The sequence below is a fragment of the Bubalus kerabau genome, chromosome 3, assembly GCF_029407905.1.
Source record: "Bubalus kerabau isolate K-KA32 ecotype Philippines breed swamp buffalo chromosome 3, PCC_UOA_SB_1v2, whole genome shotgun sequence".
NCBI lineage: Eukaryota > Metazoa > Chordata > Mammalia > Artiodactyla > Bovidae > Bubalus > Bubalus kerabau.
The window spans coordinates 189,693,345-189,715,580 of NC_073626.1; the positions used below are offsets into that span (position 1 = coordinate 189,693,345).

The 22,236-nt window shown below is 46.7% G+C and overlaps 1 protein-coding gene across 3 annotated transcripts in view; it reads left to right on the top strand.

Moving 5' to 3' along the window:
- Positions 1-22,236, top strand: part of FBXO42 (F-box protein 42) — a 105,716-nt gene that overhangs the window by 67,350 nt on the left and 16,130 nt on the right. For all 3 annotated transcript variants that reach the window (XM_055574350.1, XM_055574349.1, XM_055574352.1), the window contains exon 4: positions 1,348-1,482. In XM_055574350.1, the coding sequence (XP_055430325.1) occupies positions 1,348-1,482 (135 nt within the window). The remainder of the gene's footprint in view (positions 1-1,347; positions 1,483-22,236) is intronic.

Below are 22,236 nucleotides of genomic sequence, written 5' to 3' on the forward strand. Positions count from 1 at the left end.
TGACTCTTGCCTTCAGAATAGTGTCCGCTGGTGAGGTGTATATAATCACCTGGTTAAAAAGGCGTTTCTTAGAGACCTCGGTGCTTTTTGTTTACTTATCTAAAGTGTGTGTTTATTTTGGTTGTGCTGGGCCTCTGTTGCTGTGCGTGGGCTTCTCTTGTGGAGCAGGGCTCCTTGGCAGCTGGGCTCTCAGGCCCCGGATTCTGAAGGCCCCAGCAGTCATGGTGCCGGGGCTGTAGTTGCCCGAGGCGTGTGGGATCTTCCCAGACCAGGGGTTGAACCCGTGTCCCCTGCATCGGCAGGTGGATTCCTGTCCGCTGTGCCACGAGGCAAGGCCGACCTTGGTGCTTTTTACGTGTTACTTACTGCGTTGGTTTTCTATTCAGCACCAACTAGTCAGCTTTGGTGGCTTTTGGATACACCTAGGAGCTTAATGGGAAAAGGCAATGGCACCCCACTCCAGTACTCTTGCCTGGAGAATCCCATGGACGGAGGAGCCTGGTGGGCTGCAGTCCAGGGGGTCGTGAAGAGTCAGACATGACTGAACTACTTTACTTTCACTTTTCACTTTCATGCATTGGAGAAGGAAATTGCAACCCACTCCAGTGTTCTTGCCTGGAGAATCCCAGGGACGGGGGAGCCTGGTGGGCTGCCGTCTATGGGGTCGCACAGAGTCGGACACGACTAAAGTGACTTAGCAGCAGCAGTCAGCTTTGGTGGGTTTTGGATACACCTAGGAGCTTAATGACTTTCACGTTTCTTCTCTTGGTGGTTTGGGGACCATACTACCTCTGAGGTCCCCAAGCTGCGTTGGTTCCGTGTGTGTGTGGTTACTTTGTGGCATTGATTAAAATTTTTTCTGTCATTCTCTTTCATATAAAGTCGTGTTTATTGTTTTGTTTCTTCACATCTCATTTGAAAGCAAAAGCAGTGAGAAGAGTGGAGAGAAGTGAGAGGACTGAGAGCCTCTGTGAGCAGTGAGTCTGCCACTGGCCCATGAGGGTAATGGTACAGATTCAGATTATGGAGCCGTGCTAGCATTTCACTCATTGCGCACTCTGAATCTACATTCTCGTGTGCTCGTGCTAGAATTGTGCTGTCTTCGTAAAGCATTGGCAGCCTGCTTAGTGTGCTCGGAAATAACATTTCCTTGGCTTCTCTCTGGTCCTTAAAGGTTAACGTAGTATTGAACCTGAAGGCACGAGGCTGGTTATAGAAAGGTTGGCACCTGCTAACAGTTATGATATGCACGAAATAATTGGTCTTTGAAAGATACAGACTATAGTTAAGGTGTTAGAGTACCTTCAAAATTAGACACCAGTTGTTCATTACTTGTTTTCTTTCTAGGTGCGTGCTATTATGATGCTAATCAGTCTATGTATGTGTTTGGAGGCTGTACCCAGAGCAGTTGCAATGCTGCCTTCAATGACCTCTGGAGACTTGACCTAAATAGCAAAGAGTGGATCCGACCTTTGGCTTCAGGTGAGAGAAAAAATGCTCCTCTTTGCCCCTCACCAGGTAACTCGCTTTGCACGGAGACTCATGATCCTTTTGGTGTTGGTCTCAAGAACAGATTACTGGGGCCCCAGGTCCTTTGTCAAATCTGCTTGTAAACGCTAAAGAGTAATACGCTTGTGTAAGGTCTTTGTATTTTTTCTAAATTATACTTTATCATCAGTATTGGTACCCTGCCAGAATTGGTGTACTGCTGTGTGAACTCATTTGTGTGGCTTTCTCAAGTCCTTGTACAGGTGCGATATGCTCTTTGGTATGAAGTTGAAGTAACAGCAGCAGCACGGTCATGAGAACTGTAGCTGACTGACAGAAGCTATTGTCCCAGGGCTAAGATCTCTGAATGCCGCTTGTTGTTGCCAGTCAGGCATTTGGGGAGTGTATGAAACATGCCTCTGCTGGTTCCTCCTAACTGCTCAGGAGTGTGGGAAGATTCCACAGTCGGCACAGACCCGCATCGTCCCACTGCACCAGAATCCGTGCAGGAAGCTTCTGGGTCATTTTCTCTTTTGACCTCACCTTTCTTGGAGAAGAAAAACGCGCACACACACGATTGTTTCTGCACTCACAAAGCGGGGTGGCTTGAAAACGCAGTTACAAGCTTGGAGGGCCCAGGTGACAGACAAAGAGTCCGCTGAGTGTAAAGCACCCTGCTTGGCTTGTTGGCAAGCTCTTCCCAAACACTCTTCTTTTGGCCTTGCAGGGTTGCAATACATCGTACTTATTTAGGTCTTGTTTGCTTTGATTACTAAACGGAAGGCAAGATGGAGTATTAGAAAGGGCACTGGACTAAGAGTGAGGCGACGTGAGTTTCATTTCTGGGCAAAAATCACCAATTCTGCATGTAACTCTGACCAAGTTACCATATCTCCCTGGGAGAAGTGTGCAGGCCGATCAGAAGATCCTGTTTTTAAACGAGTTGAGAAAGCTGCTTTATGTTTCCCTGTATTTCTGTGAGGACTGCTCTGAATGTCTCGGCCAGGCGCTTAAAATCTTTTTATGAAAAGAAGCTGCGTGTTGCTGTCCCAGCGCTGTAGCCGCTGCTGCTTCCTCTGCGACAGACGACGCAGGACGGGAGCACAGAGAGTGGCAGCAGGCGCGCAGAGCTGGGCTGGGCTTGAGCACGTGGGGGTCTTCACAGTTATTGGAAGATGAGAGAGTGTTAATCTTTAAGATGTTTTGAATATTAGGATGATTTTAGAGCCTTCAGAACTTTGTACTTCGGAGCATTTCTTTTTCTAGCACTTTGTAACCCCTGTTGCACTTAACACAACATTGATTAATACTTAGAATCATGGATTCTAAAATGCAGAGGGTCTTTTTAGCTTAAGCATCTTATTGCCATTGTACTTATTGTCCAGGCCCCATTTCAAAGTAGCTTTGATGTCCCAGTAACAAAATACCAATACTGCCTTTCTCTGTTTCGTAACCAAGCTTATGCCTTTGGGGCTTCCCTGGTGGCTCAGAAGGTAAAGAATCTGCCTGCAGCGCAGGAGACCTGGGTTCACTCCCTGGGTCAGGAAGATTCCCTGGAGAAGGGACTGGCTACCCAATCTAGTATTCTTGCCTGGAGAACCCCATGGACAGAGGAGCCTGGTGGGCTACAGTCCATGGGGTCGCAAAGAGTCGAATACGACTTAAGCAATGAACACTTTCAAGCCTTCTACAATTTGGCATGGGTGTTGCTCTTTCTTGCACGTGTGGAGTTGTGGACCTTCATAACCTATTGGCATCTACTTTGCTTATTTTTCCTTTTTTTTCTTTATAAGATAGACATGGCATTTTTGTTGTTGTTAACTACTAAGTTTAAAGACTATGCTTTGAATCCCCTAGGTAGAAGTATCAGAGAAATAACTGTCTTTGTAATGCAGATTTTATAACTGATCTGAATTTTTAAAAAAATTCAGTGTTGGACTGTTCCCTTTTATAAAACATATTGGCTCCTAAAAGTTTAAAAGTAATTTTCTAACAGAATATCGCAAAGAATCTAGTTTCTGCATCACTCTAATCTACAATTAGAGGCTACTTTTTTGGTGGGGGGAGTAGAGACTGAGCTTTTTGAAATGTCTAGTTTAAATTAAAAAAAAACAAACAGTAGTTTAATTAAGAGTCCTTTGAGATTGTGGGCTTCGCAGGTGGCACCGTGGTAGAGAGTCAGCCTGCCAGTGCGGGAGATGCAAGAGATGTGGGTTCCATCCCTGGATTGGGAAGATCCCCTGGAGGAAGAAATCGCAACCCACTCCAATATTCTTGTCTGGAGAACCCCGTGGACAGAGGATCCTGGCGGGCTACCGTCCACGGGGTCACAGAGAGTCAGGCACGACTGAGCGCGCTCACACAGAAACAGGTGGGAGTCTCGTTTAGGCGGAAATCCCACGGGAAGGCTGCCTGAGGAAGCGTTCCTCTCTGCTGTCATGAGTCCCAGCCAAACATCAGTGATTATCTGTGAATAAAGCACAGGTGTCGGTGTGTCGTGCTGTGCCTGGCTCACCCATTCGAGCGCTTGGCGGTGGGTAAGTCGGCTGGTGCCCGAGGAGAGGGTGCCGCCTGCTGCCCCTTGGTCCCAGGCGCGAGGTCTCCCAGCACCTGAGTATCTGCAGATGAAGAGCGTCTGGAGTGGCAGTTTCACCATGTTCCGCCCTCAAGTGTAGCGCTTTGGAAAAGAGCATCAGACAAACAGTGGAGCAGCTCGGGTTGGGAGCCGAGTCTTGGTGCAGAACACCCTGCATCAGGTATCTTTTTACCTGTGTGGTTGGTGATATCGCACACGAGACTGGAGCAGCTCGTTTTGCTCGGTGTTGTAGCACAGGCTGGGGGGCTTCAGCCCCAGAAACTTACTTCTCACGGTTCTGGAGGCTAGGAGTCCGAGATCCGGGTGCTGGTGAAGGCTCTTTTCCTGGCTCTCAGAGAACCAGGCAGCTTGCTCTGTGTCCACGTAGCAGAGAGTGAATTCTGGTATCTCTTCCTCTTTTTGTAAATCGGATTATCTCCCAAAGCCCTCATCTTCATGTGCCATCCCCTGAGATTCAGACTCAGCATGTGGGTTTGGGGAGGACACAGCTCAGTCCATAGCAGTTGGAAATAATGTGTTTTGTCAACAAAACCTTGTCCTGCGTTTCTCTGGAGATGATAGGAGGAGGAGCATCTGGAGGGAGGGGTGCTGATGCGTGTTGCATTGACGGCTCTTACCGTTGAGCGAGGCCTGTGGTGCTTCTCGGACACTTCCACTGAGGCACCGCCTCCTCCCTTTTACGTGCAGGTGGGCGAGTCCTGCCTTCCTGGAGCTTATGCTGTAATGGGGAAGAAACGGTGAACAGTCATAAAGGAAGCGAGGAATGGGATGTGAAATAAGAAAGGGAGACAGCCTTTTCTGCTGAGACATGACAGGTGCAGAGTGGAAGGCGGTGAAAGTGGCATGTGCGAAGAACAGGCGTGTTGGAGGAGCAGAAAGCAGCCCTGTGGACGCAGCGTAATGAGCAAGGGTGGCGTGGCATAGACGGAGTTGAGGTGTAGATGGGAGCCAAGGGTATTGTGATCCTACATACATTTTAAAGAACACTGCTGCTGCTATTTAAGAAATGGATTAAAGGAAGGCAAGAAGGTGAAGCAGAGAGAACAGATAGGAGGCTGTCGGAATAGCACTGGTGAGAGCATGTGATGGCTTGGACCAGAGTCGCAGCAGTGGAGATAGAGAGAAGGGAGTGAATCTGCGCTGAATTTCTGTGTTAAAATTGATGGGACTTCTTGATGGATTAGATATGGGAGGGTGAGAAGGGCAATCAAGGCTGACTTACGTACCCTTGGGTAGATAGTGGGGCCATTTTTTAAAACAAGAAATATTTGGAAGAGTTTTTATTTTTAATCTCTTTAAACGTTTAAGTGGTGGTATCAAATAATTCGTTGTTATGGGGAGTCTGGCATTTGAAACAGAGGCTTGACTTCCCGTGAGTGACGGCACAGCCCTTTTGCTCACTTAATTCTGCTGTCTCTTCATTTTGTTCATGCAGCAAATGTTTATGGATTGCTTACTCTGTGCCCAGTATTCCTTTAGATGCTGGAGGTTCATGAGTGAATAAAACAGACAAAAATCGTACTCGTAACGGAGATTAAATTCAAATAAAGGAAAAGTGAAAGTCACTCAGTCTTGTCCGACTCTTTGCGACCCCCTGAACTGTGCATGGAATTCTCTAGGCCAGGATACTGCAGTGGGTAGCCTTTCCCTTCTCCAGGGGATCTTCCCAACCCAGGGATCGAACCCAGGTCTCCCGCATTGCAGGCGGACTCTTTACCAGCTGAGCCACAAATAAGGGAAGACAATTTAAAATGACAAGTACATAATATAATAGAAGATGGTTAATGCTCCTGAAACAAAACTATAGCATAGTAAAGGGGATGAGGAATAGGGGAGACCACAGCTAGGGGTCGGGGGAGACTCACGGAGAAGGATGGTCACAGGGAGTGGACCGCGGGGGCCTCTGAGGAAAGAACATTCCAGAGAGCAAGCAGTGTGGGGGTTCCGGGGCGGAGGTGTGCCTGGGACAGTCTAGGGATAATGAGGGATTCTCTGTGGCTGGAATGGAGTGCACGAAGGAGGCTGTGCTCAGAGAGCTTAATGCAGGAGAGGCCGCCACACATGCAAGGCCTTCTGGCTGCTACAAGGGCTTTGTGGGCTTGGTCACAGTCTTTGAGTGAAGTGGCTGGTCATTTAGGTTGCTGAGAAGACTGTAACAGGGCAGGTATAGACATGAGATCAGTTAAGAAATGGTAGCAATAATCTCGGAGGAGGCAGTGGCACCCCACTCCAGTACTCTTGCCTGGACAACCCCATGGATGGAGGAGCCTGGTGGGCTGCAGTCCAGGGGGTCGCGCAGAGTCGGACAAGACTGACTTCACTTTCACTTTTCACTTTCATGTATTGGAGAAGGAAATGGCAACCCACTCCAGTGTTCTTGCCTGGAGAATCCCGGGGACAGGGGAGCCTGGTGGGCTGCCGTCTATGGGGTCGCACAGAGTCGGACACGACTGAAGTGACTTAGCAGCAGCAGCAGCACCAATAATCTAGGCAAGAAATGATGGTGATTTGGATGAGGGCATTAACAGAAAGATAAAAGTTGGCTGCATTGGATCGAGTCCACAGTTTGGATGTGGAGTGTGAAAGAGGAGGAGTCAGGACGAGAAAATCGGGGCAGTGTGGCGTCGTGGGAGCTACCCTACATGCACGTGCTTCCTCTCCAGGCGAGGAGGGAGTCATCAACCGTGTCCTGCGCAGCTAAGCGGTCAAGTCGTGCGATGACTGAAGCTTGGCTTTGAATGTAGCCAAGAGTCTTCAGTGAGAGGTAGGGATGACAGCCTGCTCGGAGTGGTATTAAGAGAATGGGAAGAGAGGAGCTGAAGGCGATGTGAACAGCCCATTGGTTTCTTTAAGACTGTTGTTATAAAAGAGAGCAGGAAAGTGGGATGCTGAGTAGAAATTAGTGTAGAATTGAGAGGATTTTTTTTTTAAGATGGCAGTTATAGCATGTTTATATGTTGATGGGAATCTAGAGAGGAACTGATTTGGATAGAGAGGAAGAAATTATTGCTAGGACAGTGTCTTTGAATAGTGACAAAACAGAATCTGCTCTGCGGGTGGAAGGGTTGACTGTGGACAGGAACATTGACCCTTTATCCGTGGAGCAAGGAGTCTATGATGACAGTTGGTGGTGGGTGGCTAGATGTGGGAACGGGTGGAAGTTCTCTCCTGACCGGTTTATCACTCAGATAAAATAATGAAGGGTGGAAGAGAGCAGAGCCGTTGGAAATCCTGGCCAGCGAGTCTCAGTGTACAATCATATTCATTGTAGTCTTTACCAGGTGGCTCTAGGAAGTTGAATGTTTCACCTTCTGGTATTGTATTAAGGCAACACCTTCATTCTTAATCGGTTTTGCTTGACTCAGCCTGTGTTCACTTCCCAAAGCAAACGAGCAGTACTTAGGTATTTCAAAAGACTAATGTCTAAACCACTCTTTCTAAAATACCCCTTATTCATACTGAGGCTGATTTTGGCATCTGTTTAGTATATGATGTCAGAGAGAGTGAAAGCATCGGTTGCTTGGTTGTGTCGACTCTGCGATCCCACGAACTGTAAACTCGCCCGTCTCCTCTGTCCATGGGGTTCTCCAGGCAAGAAGACTGGAGTGGGCTGCCATGCCCTCCTCCAGGGGATCTTCCCCACGCAGGGATTGAACCTGGGTCTCCCATATTGCAAGCAGATTCTTTACCATCTGAGCCACCAGGGAAGCCCTATGATATCATAAAGCACAGCCTGTCAACTCTAGGCCTGGGCACAGATGATTTCCTATCACACTCTCCCCACCCTGCCCCTCCAGTTTCTTCCCTTTCAGCCACACATGAAATCCTGAATAATGGCCTGTGGTTCAGACCTTTGTTTTAGAAAAAGGCATCCTGGTCTACTCCATCTAGTGTACACGGACTCGATGCCTCTTCTGATCTTGGACTTGCTGCTCCGGGGCTGCCAGCCTTTGACGTTAATCTCGTCTGCATTCTCTGGGCCTCAATTTCCTTCCCTGTGTAAAAAGGAAAACGTGTAAAAAGACCACTGTTTGTAAAACCACACAGCAGGTCACCTGGGAAGCTTACTAAAATTCTAGATTTCTCAGCCTCATAACAAGAGTCAGTCACCTAATCTCAAGGGATTGGGGAGAGAGTGGTAGATCTGCATTTTGAAAAAGAAAACATTTCAGTTGATTCCAAACCTAGCTGAATTTGGGAACCCTGGATCTCTGTGAAATCTCTTGGTTTCTTACTGGGCAAACTGTGATCTCACTTTGTTATCACAGTCTGTTAGGTGGGTCTGTGCCAAACTGGACTCCCTAACTGTTTTTAAGAATGGCCACTCCGTGCTGTCTGAGCTACTGCTTTCTAGAAACAGCTCCCTGTGAGTCTAGTCAAGTGGAGGAGGGATGGCTACCCCTGCAGTTTTCTTCCCTGGAGAATCTCATGGACAGAGGAGCCTGGCAGGCTGTATATAGTTCACAGGGTCGCAAAGAGTCGGACATGACTGAAGCGACTTCACATGCACACACACACCCTAGTCAAGAGTTGCTGACCTTCGAAGGAAGTGATTATGGAGAAGGGTTTGGAGGTGGAGTATGTGTTGCCGCAGACTCTTCACAGGTACTATCTAAGTCTCACACCAACCCAACTAGGTTGGCTCTAGTGTTATCCGCATCTTGCAGATGAGGAAGCGGAAGCTGAGCGACTCGGCTAGTAATTCCCTAAGATCACACAGTCAGTTGGTGGAGCAGTGATCGAAGCACAGGCTGCCGCCCTTCGGGCCCGCCCTTCAGGCTGCACCGCCAGTGCACACCGTCAGGGCACGCTGCTTCTTTACTTTAGTTGAGGGTATTTGTTTACGGGATTGTGTTGGTTTCTGCCATACATCAGCACGGGTCACAGGTGTACACATGCCCCCTCCCTCTTGATCATCCCTCCCACCCCATTCAATTTTACTTGTTAAATGGACTTCTAAGTTTCAGATTAGAACAGAGTTCTCACACCCGGTTTTTCCTGTTAACATCTAGTACATTTTTGACAACTAATGAACCAATACTGATATTTTACTAACTAAAATCTGTACTTTATTCAGATTTCCTTAATTTTTTTATGCTAATGTCCTTTTTCTGTTCCAGGATGCTTCGTGTCTCCCTAGACTCCTCTTGGCTGTGACACGTCCCCAGACTTCCTGTTTGCAGATCTTGCCAGTGTTGAGACAGGACTGCCATTCAGTTAGGGTTTATCTGATGATTCTCTTGCGGTTGGACTGGAGTTACGGATCGGGGAGAGGACTGGTGCACAGGGCTCTTTCCATCATATCCCAACATGAGCACACACTGGCAACATGGTTTAGCACTTGGTGCTAACCTTGTCTCTTGGCTTGAGGTAGTGTTTATTAGATGCTGTTTACGTCATAATAATAACTTTCTGGCCGTTACATCTACCATCAGAGTCATGATGAGTAGAGGGTGTGTCAGTGCAGAAACCTTTTCATACATAGAGAATTTTAAAATATCAACATGATTTGCATTTTTAAATTTTTTGGTGGCAGGCTGGAGATTGCTGAAGACAGAATCTCTGCTTTATACTATGACCTTATAAAATGATCTTATGATCATATAAAATCAAGATCCTTCCAGCTATCCAGAGTCAGAAGCTCTGCAGGAAATAATTTTGTTTCTTTAGGACCATTCCCCAAGAGAAAAAAATCACATCTTACAAAATCACTGAGTAATCTTACAGAACAGCTAGTTTACTTTTGGAGTCAGGGGCAGGAAAAAGAAAAAGTAATGGTCATATCAGATGTCTTTAGGAAGGCCAGAATATCCTTAGAAGCTGGAAAGTGCTGGAACTGCCCAGAAATACCTGCCCAGACTGTCATTGTTTCTCTTCTGTGTGACACCTGAAAAGCGACACACGTAGGCTGCTTGCGTCCTTTGAGGAAGCTTTCTGTCCTGTGTCTAGTGTTTACTGCCCTTCCCTGAGCCTGTGGAAATGTCACCACGACAGAAAGGCACCCGGGGTGCCCAGCACCGGGCAACCGCTCCGGCGAAGACTGCGCAGCACCTCCCCGCCTCAGGTCCAGATGCCAGTGCTGACAGGGAAATAGCTGGGTGTGGAAGTTTTTTAGAATAAAATACATAAGTGTCCTCACAGGCATTGGGTTCTGCTTTTTTAGCATTATTTTGCATCTGAACACTTGGTACCTTTTTTAAAAGTCAACATGATGTGCACATGTGTTCTGAGAACACCCATCTGTGGAGATGGGGAGAAGTGGATGCTTAGCAACTGGCAACGTGTAGCAAGAGCCGCTTCATGCCTTTCAGGTGCACGTCAGGCCTCCATTCTCTGTCTTAAAAACAGATCTTTGATTTCACTGCTTAAATATTTCTTTTGTGAAGAAATCCCAACTAGCACTTCCCTGCGAATCTTTTCTTGATTTTACCAAAGTGTATTCAAGTCTGTCCTTAGTGTATCTCTTCCATGTTGGAAATGCCGCATCCTTCAGCTCTACTCATTTGGTCCAATCCATGAGCCTTTTCTGTTCTTTCTAAAAACCCTCTAGTTTTTTCCCCCTTATTTTAGATAGAAGGTCAGAGTGTCATTGAGAGTAAGCAGTGACTGTCCTTAGACTCCTGCGCTCTCGTGGATCATGTGTGCTACCTTGACGAGTAGGTTTTGGTTGCTCTTGGATTCCTTGTGCAGTAAGACTTTCAGACTGTCCAGTGTTTCTGTTACTGTCAGATATCCACATAACCCCTTGCCCCGCCCCCTCCACCTCCCACGACAGCATTTCATGTTTTATGACCACAGAAAACTTCATTTTGTATGATTTATTAACATTATGTCCTGAATGAAATTGTTCCCCCATATAGGAAATTTGTGTTCCTATATGGGGGAACACAAATGGTATTGTCCTTGAGTGCTTCTCACTCCTTCCCCATGAATGACCCTGTTGGTTTCCAGGGCACTCAGCAGTGCTGTTTACCAGCTCGTGCCCCATGCACACTGGTTTTGCTGTTTATTCTCTGTGCAATCCAGGCTCAGGCCAGTTTCTCAAGTTTTCCAAGTCTTACTACCTTGAGATTTTGTAAAGAATCTACACGGTGCTTTTCCGAGGCGGGTGAGAGCAGTATTTGGTCATTTATTAACTTAAAAATATCAACCTGAATTCTGGGAAACTGTCCTTTCAAAGCTCAGAAGCTACCTCTCATCTTTTCTTTGGGAGATGAACTCTTGAGCTTTAATTGATTCTGCTTATCAAAGAAGTAGTGAGACAGGCCGGGACCTGGCTTGCTTTGCTGTGGGGCTTGCACCGGGACAAACCTCTCCTCCAGCAATGAAGTACAAAGAAACTGTATGGGACTAACTAAAAATAACTGCATGCTCAGCTGGAGCAAACTGGACAAAAGCTGCAGAAAAACCAAAAAATAAAAAATTAAAAGACCAACCCACCACCACTTCTGAAGAGCCAGGAGCAAAATAGGGTATGGGAGCACCAGCAGGGTACTGAGCATGCCCCCTGCACACAGCACCGCCACAGGGGCGGGCAGGGCACCTGGGCCAGCCCTCCGGCCAGACCCCGGACACCCCCTGCCCGCACCCCGTATAAGAAGCAGTGAGCAGGAAGGGGGCCTGTTGTCTGTTCTCAGCCCACCCGCTTCATCAGGGCCCCAGCAAAGCCTGTCCTGAATTTCCCGTCTGGTCTCCAGTCGCTTTCTGGTGATTGAGGCCAGGAGCCCTGGTTGGTGTCAGCAGCGTCCCTGGTAGCCCTCTGTCCGTAGCTCTCCTGAAAGTGACTGTGGCTATAGATTTTGTATGTGCTTTGTTGACTTTTACACTGTGTTCCTTTTCTGCATCCTCTTCCCATTTTAGTAAGCTTTCTGATACATCATTGCCCAGTCCTAAAATGTCTCTTGCTATTTTACACACACACATATATAAATTGAGTGAGGAATGTGCCGTCAAGTGCCTCACATAGTGCATTCTAGCTCTGACGGTGGATGGCTGGCGCGTCTGTTGACTGGGAGCAGTAGTGTGGCATTCGCCTCGATGTCACCGCTCCTCTCTCTTAGTACGTTGAGACAGTTCACATGAGGAAACCGAACAGACCTTCAGCGCCCCGCTCTCGCACACAGCCATCGACGGTCGCCTGGAGCAGGAGGCACAGTGTCTCGTCACTTCGCGGAATTCCACTGTGTCCCTTCCCTGTCGGTGCCACTCCCCACAGAGGTGGCCCCCGTTCTGACTTCTGAGAGAGCTTTCTTGAGCTTCAGCTTGGTGTTTTTTTGATTCGTGCATAGGCCGCACCTGTCCGTGGTTTGCCCCTTTTCGTTGCTCTGAGTGCTCTGTAACATGAATATAGCACCTTTTTTTGAAGCCATTCTTCTGTTGATGGCTACTTGGGTTATTTCCACTTTGAATGTAGCTGGAGTCAACATTCTTATATAAGTTTGTGGACATATGCGCTCATTTCTTACTTAAGGTCTCCTTGTCAGCCTTAAGGAATGTTCTAGATGCAGTCAATACCCAGAGAGTTCTCTATTCACTTAGTCCTGCTCTAAGTAGGAGGATATGATGATGTAACTAAGTATTTTAGAGGTTTGAGGAGGGAACACCACTCAGCTGGTGGTAAAGGTATATATATGTATTATTAGGGCCTCATGATGTGAGAGTTGGACTATAAAGAAAGCTGAGCGCCGAAGAATTGATGCTTTTGAACTGTGGTGTTGGAGAAGACTCTTGGGAGTCCCTTGGACTGCAAGGAGGTCCAACCAGTCCATCCTAAAGGAAATCAGTCTTGAAAATTCATTGGAAGGACTGATGCTGAAGCTGAAACTCTAATATTTGGGCCACCTGATGTGAAGAGCTGACTCATTGGAAAAGACACTGATGCTGGGAAAGATTGAGGGCAGGAGGAGAAGGGGACGACAGAGGATGAGATGGGTGGATGGCATCACCGACTCAATGGACATGGGTTTGGATGGACTCCAGGAGTTGGTGATGGACAGGGAGGCCTGGCGTGCTGCAGTCCGTGGGGTCGCAAAGAGTCAGACATGAGTGAACGACTGAACTGAACTGAACATGACCTAAAGTAATGGAAGGAACGTGTTGTTGAAGGGAGGGAAGTTTGTTGGTAGTACTGTTAAGAGTACGGCTATTGTGCCGAAGAAACAGGTTTCCATCTGATCTGTTCACACTAAGGTTGGTTAGGAACTGGATGACCTTAGGTTGTGTAACATTTCACTTGCCTCACCTTTAAGGTAGACATGGTACTGTCCACCTTTCAGAGTTTCTGTTCATATTATATACAACACAGCACACAGATGGAGTGGGGATGAGCGAGCTGGTTGAGCAGACACCTTTATACACGTGTTCACAGAAGTACTAGCTAAGAAGGAGAGCGGTTGGTCATGAGTTATCCTTGAGTTCCCAGAGCTTGAAAAGTGACTGCATTCATTTCTTTGTTTGTTCATTTTCATGCCTTTTTTAATTGAGTGAAAGTAAAAGTGAAGTTGCTCAGTCGTGTCCGACTCTTTGCAACCCCATGGACTGTAGCCTACCAGGCTCCTCTGTCCGTGGAATTTTCTAGGCAAGAGTACTGGAGTGGGTTGCCATTTCCTTCTCCAGGGGATCTTCCCGACCCAGGGATCGAAGCTGGACCTCCCGCGTTGCAGGCAGGCGCCTTCCCGTCTGAGCCGCCAAGGACGCCGTTGCCTGAGTGCTTTTCCCCAAATCTTCTGTTCTGAGCACTGCGGCTGCAGGTGTGAACAGCAGCGAGGTCTGTAAGACAATAAGCAAATCAATACAAAGAAAATATAGAGAACTACAAGAAAGCACATGGAGGTGTTTAAGTTATAAAATGTATATAGAGCCAGGACTTAAATGGACGGATGGGTTTTAAAAGGAAATGCGATTTATGAGGAGAACAGCAGTAAACTGGTGAAACGGGCTCTGGTCACAGTCTCATGTCCACACTGTGCGGCTTACCGACCAGGAATCGAACCCCGGCCCTGGCGGGCAAAGCCCCGAGCCCTCGCCACTTGACCGAGGCAGAATTCCCTATTACGATTTGTTTTGTTTTGTTTTTTTTTTTAGACCAGTTGTTTTTATTAAGGTTAGATGCTTTTGCTTAAAACGACTCTGAAATATTTGAATCTCCAGCTCCAGTTTTTTGTTTTCCTAGGAGGAAGGCATCCAGGGCCCAGATGCCGCTTCGCTCTACCAGTTGTTATGGAGAAGGCATAGGGTGTTGCCTAAGGGGCTACCTCAGATTCTGTGGGTATTAGCGCCTTCCCGATTCATGGGCCCGTTCCTGGTTGATCTTCTTTGAGCTGGTGATTTCTCCTTGTCTCCTCTAGCCCTACGCAGTCCTAAGCAGCTGGATCTGTGGTGGTCCCAGGAGATGTGAATGAGAACAGAGCCAGTGGCTTCCCCTAGGAAAGGAAGGCATCTTTTCTGTTTATTTATGAAGTTCAGATCCTGGGGTTTTTCCAGAATACATGCTTTTCTAAGGTGAATGCACCTTCTTTCCTAGTGGAGAAGTTTATGTGGCACAGACCTGGGTGAACTCTGGTCCTCCTGCACCTTCTCTCTGGTGGAGAGAAGAGTGGAGAAATTTGTGTAGCACAGACCTGGGTGACTCTGGTCCAGGGAGAGGAGAGACACGCTCACACCGCATCTCAGTGTAGCTCTCTCCTGCCTGACCAAGGTTCTCCTGTTTTGATACCAGGCCCAAAACTTCATGACCAGCAGAATTGTTTTCACTTCTAAACAGAGCCACTTAAAAGGGCACGCACTCCCGCCATCAGAACTGCAGTTAACAAGTTATCAGATTAAATTCAGATTCTGGACCTTGTCCCCTTCCCCAGAAATTGAATCAAAAGACTGCTTGAAATAGAAACAAGGAGCTGTTGCTGGTTTTCACGTTAATTTTTAGCTGATCAGTGCTGCCCTGTCTATCAAGTGGTCTTTCATGCAGGTTTGTTTAGAAGTGAAAACAATACCAACTGGGGATTTCTTTTTATTCACACCTGTAGTATATATAGTTATGAGTGAGGGAGGGAAAGTCGCTCTGTCGTGTCCGACTTTTTGCGACCCCGTGGACTACACAGTCCATGGAATTCTCCAGGCCAGAATACTGGAGTGGGGAGCCTTTCCCTTCTCCAGGGGATCTTCCCAACCCAGGGATCGAACCCAGGTCTCTCACATTGCAGGCGGGTTCTTTACCAGCTGAGCCACTGGGGAAACCATGGCATATATAGTTACACAGGATCTAACATTTCCTCACGCCCGTTACAGAAGTCCCTCTTGTTCTGGATGTTCTGTAATGACCCAGCAGGTGATGTTGTTAAAGATGTGGGTATAATTGCAATAATGAACATGTGTGCCCTGAAGCTTGAGATCCAGACAAGCTTTAAAAGCTTTGTCTAATATTAGTGAATTATTTTGATATCAATCAGTAACTTTCTGACCATGCTACAGTTGAAGAATAAAATAGTAAAAGCAAAAAAAATAGAAAGAGTGTGAGGGGAACACCCAAAGAAGCATTTGGCCTTTCCCCTAGTGAAAGGCCTCCTGGGAGGTTGTGACTAACTGGACCTAGGTCTCATCCCAACCCCTGAGGCATCCACAACCGTGTGGCTTCCATGAAGGGGTTCCGTTCCACAAGCATTTTCATAAGAAATAGTTCCTGTCTTCTAGGCTAAATATAATAACACTTACTTATTGGGGGGCTCTAAATGGATCATTTCCGGAGAAGGCAATGGCACCCCACTCCAGTACTCTTGCCTGGAAAATCCCGTGGATGGAGGAGCCTGGTAGGCTGCAGTCCATGGGGTCGCTAGGAGTCAGACACGACTGAGCAACTTCGCTTTCACTTTCCACTTTCATGCATTGGAGAAGGCAATGACAACCCACTCCAGTACTCTTGCCTGGAAAATCCCATGGATGGAGGAGCCTGGTAGGCTTCGGTCCATAGGGTCGCAGGGAGTTGGACACAACTGAAGTGACTTAGCAGTAGCAGCAGCAGTAGCAAATGGATCATTTCAGCACTATACTAAATATAGCATATACTAAGATTGAGGCTGGATACAGGACATCCCTTCCCGTTCACCCCTTCCTCCTCTAGGAGGGTCTTTAGCCCAGCATAGGAAGGGGTGTGCTGGCAGAGGTCCTGAAGAAAGCCACGTCTAGAAGAATTCAGTTCCTTTGTATCCAGTACCATGCCCTTGGTGACCAATTTAAATCCCTACTTTAGACTGAATTAAGGAGCACAGTTGGCTGGAACCAAGTCTTGGAAAGCAGGAGTTAAAGTTTTGTTCTTTAAAATGAGCATTATAGTTTTGTATCTTCCCTGGACATCTAAATATTAAGTAATTTCAGCGTAATTATTATTGGCCGCATTGAAGTTAAACTGGAAACATTTTCATCAGCTGAAGAGGAACTGATCTGTCTGTTCCAAACAGAACCTCTGTGGTCCTGGCTTTATACTTTAGAGACCATTCTGAATAGTTATTTGTCTTCAAGGTGTTTATAGCCTACAACAGACTTTATATTCATAAATTGTGTTCTTCTCAATTTTCCTTTCTTCTCCCCCTTCCTCAAACCATAAAACCATGAAACATACCTTTCTTGTTCTACTCACAAAGTTTTACCTATAAAATCAAACCAGTTTAGAGATACACACAGTTAAATTGTAACTCCAGTAGTTTTCCTTTAAGGAGATCCCTGCCTCCTAAGTTATAACTTACTGCCTCCTAAGTTATAAGTGCCAGCTTAGCTTCTTGTGCCCTGTAGGCTTTCTGATTCCAATGCTAATATGATGTTGTGGGAAATGGCTCTCCAAATTATTCTCTTGACCTCTGACCCTTGCTATCAAAGTCAGTCACTTCACATACTACCATAGTCTCTGTTCACCAAAGGCTTGGTCTGCTTCCTAAGACCCAAGTTGGGTCTTATCTGCAAATTCCATCTCTCCCACCCCCTACACGCAGCAACTCAAGCTTTTCACTTGAGAAGCACCCACACAAGAGGCCATGAGGTAGGGTTGTTGGTTAGTCTGGTCTGTCTGGTCTTATTTTGCCCTCGAGGCCACTTCTGTGTGGGAAGGACAAGTGAACCTCCTTTGGAGCTGCGAGTGAATGCCTTTCATTGGACCTGCCCTGAGAAAGGGAGTGTGTGTGCAGAGTTGTTAGTACGAGATGGAGAGTGTGACCTCAGGCCTCAGTCCCATCGTTCATTCTGTAAAAGTCCCCTTTGGCACCATTACTGTAAGATAAAATTGTTTGAAGCCATCCAGGGAAAAGTTTTTGACTGCCAGTTAAAAAGCAGTTTAGACCATGTCCCCCTTTTTAAAAAAAGCAAATCATACACCAAAGCATTCCATGAACAGAGTGGAGGTTCTTTGGTCCAGTACTTTTCTTCTGGATTCACTGGCATGCTAATGAGTCTCTTATAGTAAAATTTTTCATACTCATAGTTTTCTTGTTTTCAAACTTTACCTCTTATAAGTACCTAACTCCTAGTATTGGATCTATTTTCATAGTCATGGAGAGCTATTAGCAAGTCATTTATTGCTGTAAATAAGTCTAAAAGTGATTCGTCTGAAAGCAGTAAGTGGAATAATTTTTTTCCATTTCTTTTGCAATGTAGGTTCAGTAACATGTGGATGAGGATGACCAGGGAAATGTTTATATATTGAAAATGTTAAAGCAGTTCCTTTCAGCACCCCTTTAATCGAAGCGCTTGTCAGGGAACACCTACTTTGGACCCTTGTTCGCGCAGTCGTACACAGGGTGCATACACGGAACAAAGTCTGGTTGCGTTCAGCCTTAAGGAGAATCACCTACACTGGGGAAAAGGGCAGAAGGAGGACCAGGTGCCGTGTAGTGTCGTAGTGGAGCATCGTGTGGCCACGGGAGTGCCCGGATTCCAGGGCTGATGCCCGACGATCTGTGGTGAAGCTGGTGGAATGATAATAGAGATAAAGTGCGAGGTAAATGTAGTGTGTGTGAGCCACCCCGCACCCCAATCCTGGGAAATCGTCTTTTTTTTTTTTCCCACGAAACCAGTCCTTGATGCCGAAAAAGGTGGGGACCACTGGTCTAACAAGCTCACCTGAAGGTTATTTAACTCTCTGCAACGTGGTCCTCAAAGTCTAGTCATCAAACATCAGTGTCACCTGGGAACTTGTTAGAAATGCAACTTCATGGACAGTACCACATACCTACTAGACAGGGAGCTCAAAAGTGGGTCCAGCAAGCTGCGTTGTAACAAGTCGTTCAGCTACTTCTGACACAACTGAAATTTGAACTACAGCTGTAAGGGAATGGTAACTTTAACATTTGCACTTAAACCCCATACCTGCCAGAGACGCTCAGAGGGCTCAAACATAGGTTGTGTGCACCAGGACCCAGAGACCCCACAGAGACTGAGACAGAGCTGCATCTGAGTGTCTCCCGAGCAGGTACAGGTCAGCAGTGGACTTCGGCAGACACAGAGGCTCTGGGTGCAGCAGACCTGGGTGTGGCATAAGCCCTCTTGGAGGAGGTCGCCAGTGACCCCACCGTAGAGCCGCCATAACTTATACAGGACTGGGAAACGGCCTCTCGGAGGGCACGACAGAACCTTGTGCACCAGGACCTGGGAGAAAGGAGCAGCGACCCCACAAGACACTGACCCAGACTTGCCCGGGAGTGCCCAGGAGTCTGCGGCAGAGGCGTGTGTGATGGAGGCTGCTGCAGGGTGGGGCACTGAGTGCAGCAGTGCCTTTGTGGGGCCTTCTGAAGGAGATGGCCATTACCGTCATTACCCCCACCATAGTTTGGCCTCAGATCAAATAACAGGGAGGAAACACAGCCCTGCCCATCAGCAGAAAGTTGGATTAAAGATTTACTGAGCATGGCCCCTTGAGAGTCCCTTGGACTGCAAGGAGATCCAACCAGTCCATCCTAAAGAAAATCAGTCCTGAATATTCATTAGAAGGACTGATGTTGAAGCTGAGACTCCAATACTTTGGCCATCTGATGTGAAGAGCTGACTCATTTGAAAAGACCCTGATGCTGGGAAAGACTGAAGACAGGAGGAGAAGGGGATCACAGAGGATGAGATGGTTCGATGGCATCACCAACTCAGTGGGCATGAGTTTGAGTAAACTCCAGGAGTTGGTGATGAACAGGGAGGCCTGGCATGCTGCAGTCCATGGGGTCACCAACAGTTGGACACGACTGAGTGACTGAACTGAACTCAAGCATGGCCTCACCCATCAGAAGACCCAGTTTCCCCCTCAGTCAGTCTCTCCAATCAGGAAGCTTCCATAAGCCTCTTATCCTTCTCCATCAGAGGGCAGACAGACAGAAAACCCAATCACAGAACACTAACCAATCTGATCACATGGACCACAGCCTTGTCTAACTCAATGAAACCATGAGCCACCCTGTGTAGGGCCACCCAAGACAGACGATTTATGGTGGAGAGTTCTGACAAAACGTGGCCCACTGGAGAAGGGAATGGCAAACCACTTAAGTATTCTTGCCTTGAGAACCCCATGAACAGTATGAAAAGGCAAAATGATAGGACACTAGAAGATGAACTCCCCAGGTCGGTAGGTGCCCAATATGCTATGGAGATCAGTGGAGAAATAACTCCAGAAAGAATGAAGAGACGGAGCCAAAGCAAAAACAACACCCAGTTGTGGATGTGACTGGTGATGGAAGCAAGGTCCGATGCTATAAAGAGCAGTATTGCACAGGAACCTAGAATGTTAGGTCCATGAATCAAGGCAAATTGGAAGTAGTCAAACAGGAGATGAAGAGAGTGAATGTCGACATTCTAGGAATCAGCGAACTAAAGTGGACTGGAATGGGTGAATTTAACTCAGATGACCATTATATCTACTACTGTGGGCAGGAATCCCTAGAAGAAATGGAGTAGCCATCATACTCAACAAAAAAGTCCAAAATGCAGTCAGATCAGATCAGTCGCTCAGTCGTGTCCAACTCTTTGCGACCCCATGAATCGAGCATGCCAGGCCTCCCTGTCAATCACCAACTCCCGGAGTTCACGCAGACTCACGTCCATCGAGTCAGTGATGCCATCCAGCCATCTCATCCTCTGTCGTCCCCTTCTCCTCCTGCCCCCAATCCCTCCCAGCATCAGAGTCTTTTCCAATGAGTCAGCTCTTTGCATGAGGTGGCCAAAGGACTGGAGTTTCAGCTTCAGCATCATTCCTTCCAAAGAAATCCCAGGGCTGATCTCCTTCAGAATGGACTGGTTGGATCTCCTTGCAGTCCAAGGGACTCTCAAGAGTCTTTTCCAACACCACAGTTCAAAAGCATCAATTCTTCGGCGCTCAGCCTTCTTCACAGTCCAACTCTCACATCCATACATGACCACAGGAAAAACCATAGCCTTGACTAGACGGACCTTTGTTGGCAAAGTAATGTCTCTGCTTTTGAATATGCTATCTAGGTTGGTCATAACTTTCCTTCCAAGGAGTAAGCGTCTTTTAATTTCATGGCTGCAGTTACCATCTGCAGTGATTTTGGAGCCCAAAAAAATAAAGTCTGACACTGTTTCCACTGTTTCCCCATCTATTTCCCATGAAGTGGTGGGACCGGATGCCACGATCTTCGTTTTCTGAATGTTGAGCTTTAAGCCAACTTTTTCACTCTGCATTTTCACTTTCATCAAGAGGCTTTTTAGTTCCTCTTCACTTTCTGCCATAAGGGTGGTGTCATCTGCATATCTGAGGTTATTGATATTTCTCCCAGCAATCTTGATTCCAGTTTGTGTTTCTTCCAGCCCAGAGTTTCCCATGATGTACTCTGCATATAAGTTAAATAAACAGGGTAACAATATACAGCCTTGACGAACTCCTTTTCCTATTTGGAACCAGTCTGTTGTTCCATGTCCACTTCTAACTGTTGCTTCCTGACCTGCATACAAATTTCTCAAGAGGCAGATCAGGTGATCTGGTATTCCCATCTCTTTCAGAATTTTCCACAGTTTTTTGTGATCCACACAGTCAAAGGCTTTGGCATAGTCAATAAAGCAGAAATAGATGTTTTTCTGGAACTCTCTTGCTTTTTCCATGATCCAGTGGATGTTGGCAATTTGATCTCTGGTTCCTCTGCCTTTTCTAAAACCAGCTTGAACATCAGGAAGTTCATGGTTCACATATTGCTGAAGCCTGGCTTGGAGAATTTTGAGCATTACTTTACTAGCGTGTGAGATGAGTGCAGTTGTGTGGTAGTTTGAGCATTCTTTGGCATTGCCTTTCTTTACTTGGATGCAGTCTCAAAAATGGAATGATCTCTGTTCGTTTCCAAGGCAAACCATTCAGTATCACAGTAATCCAAGTCTGTGTCCCAACCAGTCATGCTGAAGAAGCTGAAGTTGAACGGTTCTATGAAGAACCTACAAGACCTTCTAGAACTATCACCCAAAAAAGATGTCCTTTTCATCATAGGGGACTGGAATGCAAAAGTAGGAAGTCAAGAGATACCTGGAGTAATGGGCAAATTTGGCCTTGGAGTACAGAATGAAGCAGGGCAAAGGCTAATAGAATTTTGCAAAGAGAACACACTGGTCATAGCAAACACCTTCTTCCAACAACACAAGAGAAGACTCTACACATGGACATCACCAGATGGTCAACACCAAAACCAGATTGATTATATTGTTTGCAGCCAAAGATGGAGAAGCTCTATACAGTCAACAAAAACAAGACCGGGAGCTGACTGTAGCTCAGATCATGAACTCCTCATTGCCAAATTCAGACTTAAATTGAAAAAAGTGGGGAAAACCACTAGACCATTCAGGTATGACCTAAATCAAATCCCTTATGATTGTACAGTGGAAGTGAGAAATAGATTTAAGGGGCTAGATCTGATAGAGTGCCTGAAGAACTATGAAGGGAGATTCACAAGAAGCAGTGATCAGGACCATCCCCAAGAAAAAGAAATGCAAAAAGGCAAAATGGTTTTCTGAGGAGGCATTATAAATAGCTGTGAAAAGAAGAGACGTGAAAAGGAAAGGAGAGAAGGACAGATATACCCGTTTGAATGCAGAGTTCCAAAGAACAGCAAGGAGAGATAAGAAAGCCTTCTTCAGTGATCAATGCAAAGAAATAGAGGAAAACAATAGAATGGGAAAGACTAGAAATC